The sequence below is a fragment of the Echinops telfairi genome, unplaced genomic scaffold (genome assembly GCF_000313985.2).
Source record: "Echinops telfairi isolate 266 unplaced genomic scaffold, ASM31398v2 ScPeMD7_6273;HRSCAF=7185, whole genome shotgun sequence".
NCBI lineage: Eukaryota > Metazoa > Chordata > Mammalia > Afrosoricida > Tenrecidae > Echinops > Echinops telfairi.
In genome coordinates, this window is record NW_022110173.1 from 1,824,347 (window position 1) to 1,833,849 (window position 9,503).

Genomic DNA, 9,503 nt, shown 5'->3' on the forward strand with positions numbered 1-9,503 from the left:
TTCTGTTTTGTTTTTTAAAGTCATCCAATAATTTTGTCTAGAGCAGGTGTAAGATGAGTAGGGTGAGAAGTCAAGTTGACATCAATGGTTGAAAGCAGAAAGTTCTGTTTGGGGGACAGCAAGGACAGATGTTAAAACAAAATGGGGCAATTGAAAAGGTAAGAGGTGATGTGTGCTAAGTGATAGAAAAGGAAAGGCTAGAGAAAGGGAGAACACACTGGTTTTGGAACTTCATGATGCCTGGCCAGTGACTGCCATATGCCTTACTGACTTGAGTTGGGTTTAAACAGATCAGAAACCTAGAAATGGCTGAACATGAAGGGGTCGAGGCCGGTTTAAGTTGGGAAACGTGACAGTGAAGTCACAGGTGGAGAAAGTTGCTCTTTAAAAAAGTTTGGCTTGCTTACCTGTTATTGCACATGTACCATGCATTTCTCAGCTTGGGGTACTATCCTTCTGTGGAAAGTAGACCCACATTTGAATTAAAGAGTTGTCAGAAAGAATGTTTATTCCTACCCATTTCTTATATGATGCCCAAATGGTTGCAGTTTTATAATCTATCATGCCACCTTAAATATTCCTGGAATTGCAACTGATATTCTCACATTTTCATGTACACAAATCCGCCCCTATAACTGCAACCAACCAGTATTATTTAGTGTGTTGTCTTAGTGATGGGAAGTTCTATTATTTACAGAAGCTTTCCGAAAGTACTCCCAATTGGCTATCCATTGGGATCTTTCTTGTCTCTGAAGATGGAGAAAGCAGCTAGGACTCTTCCTTTCGGGAGCTTCTCTTGACTTAGTTTGGAAATTAATGTGTTTCCAATCTCTCACCCACCTCAGTGGCACATCCCAGGAATCACCACAGACAGGAAGAGCCTGGTGGCTATCTGGATCCTGCTTGTCCCTTGAGAGGGCCCTGTTTTAAGGCCTCAGAGAAGGTTTTAGGGAAAGTGATTATGAAGCGTGCATGGGGTTTCAAGCCCTCCTTTTTAAATTGCTTATTCTCTGATTATAATTTTTGGGGAGGGGATAAGAGTAAGGCTGGAACAAAAAAGGTGCCACGTAAGTGAGAAACGAACCACCCACAAGGGTGCTTTCCACCAGAGCGACGAGGGAGCCAAATGCAGCACATTGTTGTTTCATTACTTTGGTATTAATGATTTTGAAATCTCACATACAAAAAGAACTGGCTTTATTTACTGTTGATTTATTTTTTTTCCCTCCTGTGGATGAAATAACAAGCCTAGAGGAATGAACTAGTGCTACTGAACTGTTTAAATTATTTCTGTGTTAATAGTACACTTTTGAGTATCTTTTTCCACATTAAAAAAATCTTCTGAATTATAAATGTTTTCCTTACATTATTTAACAATGTACACTGTTTAAAAAAACACAAATAAAATTAATTCAAACCTTGGGGGTTTCTCAGCAGCCGTTAATTGTACATTTTGCACTAACTCTGGGTGTTGCGCTTCTTGTAAGATTGCGCTTTGTGCTTCAGTTTGTTACCTTTGTAGACTTATTTAATGAAACCATTCAAATAAACCAAACTTGCTTTTGTTGAGCTGTGTGGTTTAATTTCTAGCAAATTACTCTTACATGTTGTCAGCACCTCTATTTTAAGTTGTATTCCATTTACATTTGGACTCCTGGTTCATTTTTTGTTTTTAGCAACAATTCTATCCTGAACTAGCATTACGTTATGGACAGGACGACAAGGGTGATTTTCCTGTGGGGTAAAGTAATATAGACATGTAAGCAAAAGTATAACCAAACCCCTGCAACAAGAGGTACAGTCAAAGGTCTCAAAATATGATGAAACTGGGGCAAGCCATTGCCGCTTTCACATTCCTAAGGAAGGGTACCTTCTGAGACTGCCTCACCTTGGGTGCACAGCTCCCACAAATAGGTCTGAGAGCCAAAAAATGTTTTTTAAGATTAAAGGCGTGGTCCCAAATGCACCTGCAAAGTTAATATCTGCGAAGCAGTCATTTGAGGGAAAGAATTAAGAATCTAAATATCCTGGGAAACCAATTTGTGAAGGAGGGCTGTAGCTCACATCAGAATGAGGAATATAGGCAGCTACTATATTTTCTATTAGAAAGAAAAAAGATTTCTTGTACTTTCCCAAAATACTGCTTCCATTGTTCTTAGATCATTCCATTGGGTTTGTTTGTTTGTGTTTTGTTTTGTTTTTCAACCCCAAATGTTATTTATTTAATATAATCATCACAAGGGTGCAAATGGAGACTTAATTTAAAAACAAACAAAACAGGAATGACACCACAGCTTAAGATAAGCGTTCTACACAGAAATCAAGGGGGAGGGGAGGGAGGACAGACATCTAGGAAGAGAAGACAACACAACACAAGGACAGGGAGGGTCAGGGCTCTTGGCTGGAGACTTGCTTTGAGTAGGTTTCCTGCAGGTGTTGCTTAAAGGCTGTGGGGTTTTCCAGAGTTCGGCAGCATGTGTGTTCAAAGGGCTGTCGATGTTGGGCTCTCCCAGCAGGCTGGATGGAGAGGAGAATCGTCCTGACGTCGTACAGGGCAGACCCCCTTGTCCTTTAGGATGTCCAGGCAGATGTTACCCTGAGTGTCCACGTTGGGGTGGTAGCAGGGGGTGAGGAACTTCACTGTGGGTGCATTGTAAGGGTAACCACTGGGGAACTCCAGGGAGAGCTTATACCTCAGGTCTTCATAGACCGTACCAACTGCTCCGTGGATGGTCCCTATCCACTTGAAAAGGTCTGATTCCGGGAAGGCAGAGATTCCTTTGTCGCCAGACATCATGAGGGTCATCAGCTCCTGTTGTAGCCTCTTGCCCACAGAACCCCGGGCTGCACCCCTGCTGGGCTCAGCTCCTTTTCAGGCGGCTACGACACTGGCTGCGGCTGGGTCGCGGTTTGGGGAGGCCATTCGCATGGTGTTGGCAGACAGGGACTCGGAAGGCTGGACGGCAACTGCCCATTCCATTGGTTTTTATTTTTTTAAAATGCTGGCCTTGAAAGAATGCAGGGTAGGGATTTCATAAAACAAAAGATGAGAGATGAGTTTAGATGAGTAGCTTGTTCTTGGCATGATGCTCCAGGCTCCTGGAAGACTTTTTAAGCCGGTAGAGAACCTTCAGTCATTTAATGTAGATCGTTGTTAAAGCAAGTGCTTAGTAGCATGGCCTGTATTGCTTGCGGGGCAGTCGGCCGATAGTGATTCCTACCATTTCTATCTTTATTATGATCATAGCTTAGAATAAATTGTAAAAATCCTCAGTTGCCTGATAGAAAATATTTTCTCCTGTCCAGAGCTTCCCAAAGTCAAGTCTTCCTCTGGAAAAGTCAGAGCCAAGTAAGGTAAATCCTTAAAAATAAAGCTCATTCCCTAGGAATGATGAGTAATTTCATGACCAAAAGGTATGTTTCCAAGATGACAGAGGCCAGTAACTTCAGCCTCCGCTAAGTTGGATCCAATTTCCTTTTCTTCATGTCCTGGTTCTTCCTAAAAGAATCACAATCTCCTGTGAAGATAAAGTGGTTAGAATATGCTCTTAAAACAAGAACTAAATGGACAATCATTTCTTATTTAAATTATATCCTAACTTAGACTAAGAACCCAGGAATGAAACAGTGAGTTATTGTTTTGGTGAGGGTAGATCTGCTGTCGACCTTAGACCAAGTTACAGTAGTGCGCCCTGATGGACCTACTTTTAGTATGGCGAAACCCTCCTTACAGTCATGCAAGTGCTTCCTGTTAGTATCATGGACTAAAAAGGAATCGGATTTAAAGTCAGAGCCTCAAAGGAGTAGTTCTGGCTCTTAATTCATTACCTTCCACTTACACTGCTTATTCCCTTGGAATGATTCCATCCAACTACTCAAAAATGCAATGCCATTCCTTTAAAATTTACAGAATGAAATCAAGGTTGCCCCCGCTCCCCCCCTTCAATGTTTATCTGAGCCACTTTCCTGTCACCTTTTGGGTGTTGGTTAGGGTTGTGTGTTTGGGGATGAGAAGGCCCAGGTTCTGATTGTTGCTTCTGGAGGCAAAGTCTGTCTGGAATTCGGTTCCGCGTCACCATGCGGTTCTTCGGGGCTGATGTGGCAGCTGTCTGGGGTGGCTCTGGTTCAGGCAGGGGTTTGATAATGTCTTCTAAATCTGGAGTCAAATCCCATAATTCAAGGTTGTCTGCAAGGATAGAAATCAGACAAGTACAGCATCCCCAGAACATGAAGCAATAGAAAAAATGGTTATAAATTCTATGCCTTAAGCATCCTATGATAATTTTTCAAAAGTAACAAGCTTTCCTAGGTTAGAACAATCAAGGAGCATGAAATGTCCTAGCTACTATAAAATTCTTAATCTTCCTCAACTCTGGGCTATAAACCAAAGCCAAATTCACTACCATCAGTCGATTCTGACTCAGCGACCCTCTAAGATAGTAGAACTGCTCCCGTGGGTTTCCAAGCCTAACTCTTCATGGGAGTAGAAAGCCTCATCTCCCTGCCAGTGCAGCTGGTGGGTTTGAACTGCTGACCCTGTGGAATCCACTATGCCACAAGGACTCCCACAGGGCTATAGAAAACATGACACGTGGGATTTTTTTTATGCCCCTTTTCAAATGTATTCTGTGACTATTAAAGTTTGAGCAGCTTTTCATCAGTTACTAACCGAGGAGGGAGTCGTCCTCAGGTGGCAGTTCTGGAGCAGCGGTTCCAGGAGTGCTATGCTTCAGAGGAGGTGCTGGCAGCTCTGCGACAGCTGACCCCAGAGAGGGCAAATCACAATCACATAACTCTCATTTCAGAGATTAGGTCTAATTCTCCTCTTGCAGGAAGAGTTTAGTAATTCTTTGGGGGGGGGAAGCACACCTGGACAGGACAAGTCCTGCCTATTTTTACTCCCCAAAATTAGTTACTTAAGTATTCCCTCTGAAGCTGAACTCAACCTGCCAAAAGCCCCTACCTTCTCCAAACCCAATTGCACTTTATAGATATCTAAAGGTTGCTCAGAAGCAAACAGGCAAAAATAGCCAAATATCTGAAGAAGAAAGTTCTATAGCCCCGAATTTCGAATTCTGGAAGATTTTGTGATGGCCCACTGCGCCAACAAAAAAGATTAGTGTCTTCTTAAGTGGAAAGATGCATGACAGGTTTTCACTGCATACATTTTCTCGAATTCTTCTGTTGTGCATGTAATCCGAAAAACCCTAAAGCAGTTTGGTCTGGACCTGGCCAGTGTTACTGGCAGAGGCGCAGATTACTCCATCCGCTCAGCCTCCATCTTCAGACTGCACTTCCCCTCCTCCTCATATACCCTGCCTTTCCAACTGGGAGGGGAGGTATGTGACCTTCCTGCTGTTTCTCCATCTGCTCCCGGAACTGCTGTTGTAGCTGCTGTTGCCGGCGCTTCCTCTGGCATGTGGCATCATCCGTAATAGAAGAGGCCAGGATCCTGGATCAGGAGAGACACCAGGTGGGATAGAGGGAGCAAACAAACCAATTAGCTGGTTCTGCAGACAAGAAACCAGGCACCCTACACCATGTGAGCAGGGCAAAGGAGAGGCAGGGAACTTGGGCCCCTTACCTGGAACTGCTGTCCTTCTCCCCCTGTATCACACTGTGGCTTGGTCTGCAAGGGGAGGTCACCTCCTGTGGTCTGAGGGCTACCAGAGCCATGTTCTGTTGGCAGCTGCTATACCTCGCCTGTTCCACAGATGGTTCAAAATCTTGTCGCTTTGCTTTAGTTAAATCCACTTCAGGAGGCAACTAACAAAAGAAAAGGAAAACCCCACCTAGATGCTATTCCCTTTCCACTCTTCTCTAATAGATCTAGAGTCTGTTTCTAGAATCTTCCATTCGTCATCCCTTCTAGGTCCCAAGAAACTGAGACAGGATCCACAAAGTTCCCAAGTCATGCTTATTATTAAGTGAAACAACTTTAATTACTACTTTTTAAAAGGTTTATGGACATTTCCTTCTTTATAATTCATACTCTTCTTATTAATAAAGTTTTGACACATAAAAAAGGAATATTTCTTTGGTTCTTGCCTTGGGGAAAATGGTACATGAAACATGATCTGAATCCTTCCTTGGCAGCTAGATGCATCTGATGCTCTCCCCTTATCCCTTTATTCATGGAAATGATTGGGCCTTTTGTGACCTTCAAATGCGAGGAAGAAGAAAATATGGAAAACACTTGACTTCGGCCAGCCCAGGCTATAGGGAAGCTTTCCTGATGTAGGACAGTCCCCGCACTGCCCCAACGTGAGTAACAGACTGGGTGCTTCTTGGCAGAAGATCAAGAGCTCTACTCCAGAGCCGTGAGCACTCCAGAAACCCAGGGTTTCTCTCTGGGAGCTTCTTCCTCAATTCACATTGACGATGGCAAAACAACACTTAAAATAGAGACTGGAGATGACAACATTTTGATAAAGATAACCTGAGAATTATAGTGTGGGTGTCTTACACTGAAAAGTAAATGAGTAGGTTAAAAAGAAATGGAGCTTTGGAAAAAAATTCTAAATACTTACTAGGCCAAGAGTTGCTGAGGATATAGAACAATTAGAGTCCTCGCACATGGTGTGGAGTGTACAGACAGACGCTGGAAAAACCTGAAGAATCTGCTATCACTAAGAATATACTCACTCTGTCATCAAGTCGATAGCAACCTTGTAGGACCGGGTAGAACTGCCCCTGTGAGCTTCTGATAGTGCTTTTTTTTTTTTTCCTAAGTCATTTTATTGGGGTCTCTTGCAACTCATCATAATCCATACATACATCCATTGTGTCAAGCACTTGTACATATGTTGCCATCATCATTTTCAGAACATTTTCTTTCTACTTGAGCCCTTGGTATCAGCTCCTTTTCCCTCTCTCACCAACCCTCCCTCACCAACCCTCCCTCATGAACCCTTCATAATTTATGAATTTTTTTTCATATCTTACACCAACCGCTGCCTCCTGTCACTCACTTTTCTGTTGTCCGTCCCCCTGAGAGGGGTTATATGTCATTCATTGTGTTTGGTTCCCTTATTCCCCCACCTTCCCTTACCCTCCTGGTATCACTATTCTCATTATTGGTCCTGAGGGGTTTATCTGACCTGGATTCCCTGTGTTTCCAGCTCTGATCTGTACCCAAGTACATGCTCTGGTCTAGCCGGATTTGTAAAGTAGAATTGGTGTCATGATGTTGAGGGGGGTGGGGAGGGGGAAGCATTCAAGAACTAGGGGAGAGTTGTATGTTTCATTGGTGCTATACCGCACCCTGACTGGCTCATCTCTTCCTTGTGACCCTTCTGTAAGGAGCTTCGGGTCTCCACTCCACACTCCCCTTCATTCACATTGATATGATTTTTTGTTTTGGGTATTTGATGCCTGATACCTGATCCCATCGAAACCTCATGATCACACAGGCTGGTGTGCTTCTTCTATGTGGACTTCGTTGCTTCTCAGCTAGATGGCCGCTTGTTTATCTTCAAGCCTTTAAGACCCCAGACGCTATATCTTTTGGTAACTGGGCACCATCAGCTTCCTTCACAATGTTTGCTTGTTCACCCATTTTGTCTTCAGCGATCGTGTCAAGGATGGTGAGCATCACAGAATGCCAGATTATTAGAACAAACTGTTCTTGCGTTGAGGGACTACTTAAGTAGAGGCCCAATGTCCGCCTGCTGCCTTAATACTTAACAAATAAATATGAAACAGTAACTCTTTATGGGAGTAGAAAGCCCTGTCCTGCTCCCAAGGAGTGGCTGGTGATTTTGAACTGCTGACCTTGCAGCCATACACTTAAGCACTAAGTCACCAGGACATATCTATACTATGACCCAATAAGGCAGAATGGCATGTACAAGAATGTTAATAGCGGCCTTACTCAAAATAGCCAAAAGATTTTTTTAAAAGTCCAAATATCTATTAAAAGACAGAATGGAAAAAACAAAATATAGTATATTCATGCAATATAAAATTATACAGCAGTGAAAATGCTGCACAAAACAGGACTCTGGCATACATGCGAAATGAAATCCAGCCATCAGAGAACTGATCTGTGTCGTTAGAAATGGCTTTCCTCCTTATGGTGGGGAGGCTGAGAGGCAGTGACTGCCGGCAGAGGGACTGGAATCTGCCAATTCTTGATCTGGACAGTAGTCACATGGTTAAGGTGACCAGATTTTAACATTGGTAAAGCGGGACAAAAGCAGGACACCATTGATAAAACTCATATCCTGGCGAAATAGCCACAGGGCAGCCATAAACCATATACCCTAGATTGTCGTGCATTCTTTCCAAAAATCGGGACTCTTTTAAAACGGCGCGGGAAGAAGGAAAAATTGTTTAAAATCGGGACTGTCCCGCCAAAAGCGGGACGTCTGGTCACCTTACATATGGTCGGACTTGTTTTTAAAATTCACTAAGATGAACATTTATGCTACATGCATATGTCCACATGTCTGTCTCTAAAATTCCACTTAGAAACCTTTCATGGAAAGGGGGAGCAGACAAGAATGCCCCCCCACTCTTATTTAACATCGTACTGGAGGTTTTAGTTAACAGCATAAGGCAAAGAAAATACATCAATGGTATTCAAATGGGGAAGGAAGAGGTGAAACTATCGTTATTTGCAGATGATACGATTATATATATAGAAAATCCCAAAAGCTCCACAAGGGGAGTACTGGAAGCAATAGAGGAGTTTGGCAGAGTTGCAGGACACAAGATCAACAAACAGAAGTCCATCAGACTGCTATACACATCAGATAAGACCATAGAAGAGGAGATGAAAAAGGTGTTACCCTTCACAACAGCCAAGCACAAATTGAAATATCTAGGGATATGCCTGACTAAAAGAACAAAAGATCTATACATGGAAAACTACAAACACTATTACAAGAAACCAAGAGCGATCTCAACAAATGGAAGAATATCCCATGCTCATGGATTGGAAGACTCAATATAGTCAAGATGGCAGTTCTGCCAAAGGCACTATATAAGTTTAATGCAATCCTGATACAATTACCCTCCATCTTTCTTCAAAGAAATGGAAAAACTGATTACCGACCTCATATGGAGAGGGAAGAAGCCCAGAATTAGCAGTGAACTCCTCAAGAAGAAGGACACTGTGGGAGGGCTTGCTTTGCCTGACTTTATCACATACTATACAGCCACAGTTGTCAAAACCGCGTGATATTGGTACAATGACAGATACTCAGACCAATGGAAAGAAATGAAAACCCAGAAATAAAATCATCAACATATAGACAACTGATCTTCGATAAGGGCCCCCAAAATATCCAATGGGAAGCAGATGCCCTCTTCAACAAGTGGTGCTGGAAAAAATGGATATTTACCTGCAGAAAAATGAAGCAAGACCCTTATCTCACTCCATGAACAAGAATAAACTCAATTGGATCACAGACCTAGATGTTAAACCCCAAACTATTAGGGCCATCAATGAGGGAATTGGGACCAACTTGAGAATTTTGGCACTGGGAATACATAGGCTA

At 42.8% G+C, this 9,503-nt stretch overlaps 1 protein-coding gene and 1 pseudogene across 3 annotated transcripts in view; both read right to left on the reverse strand.

The window, feature by feature from the left end:
* Window positions 1-1,180: 1,180 nt before the first annotated feature.
* LOC123522369 lies at window positions 1,181-2,806 on the reverse strand (annotated as a pseudogene).
* Window positions 2,807-3,430: 624 nt separating this feature from the next.
* The window catches only part of RAD52 (RAD52 homolog, DNA repair protein), a 27,520-nt gene continuing 21,447 nt past the window's right edge, over window positions 3,431-9,503 (reverse strand). For 2 of the 3 annotated variants that reach the window (XM_013006729.2, XM_045295954.1), the window contains exons 8-12: window positions 5,585-5,766; window positions 5,349-5,452; window positions 4,670-4,759; window positions 3,974-4,186; window positions 3,431-3,518 (exon numbers count right to left, since the gene is read on the reverse strand). In XM_013006729.2, coding sequence (XP_012862183.1) covers window positions 3,457-3,518; window positions 3,974-4,186; window positions 4,670-4,759; window positions 5,349-5,452; window positions 5,585-5,766 — 651 coding nt within the window. In that variant the 3' untranslated portion in view covers window positions 3,431-3,456. The remainder of the gene's footprint in view (window positions 3,519-3,973; window positions 4,187-4,669; window positions 4,760-5,348; window positions 5,453-5,584; window positions 5,767-9,503) is intronic. The other variant, XM_045295956.1, reaches the window with a different exon arrangement.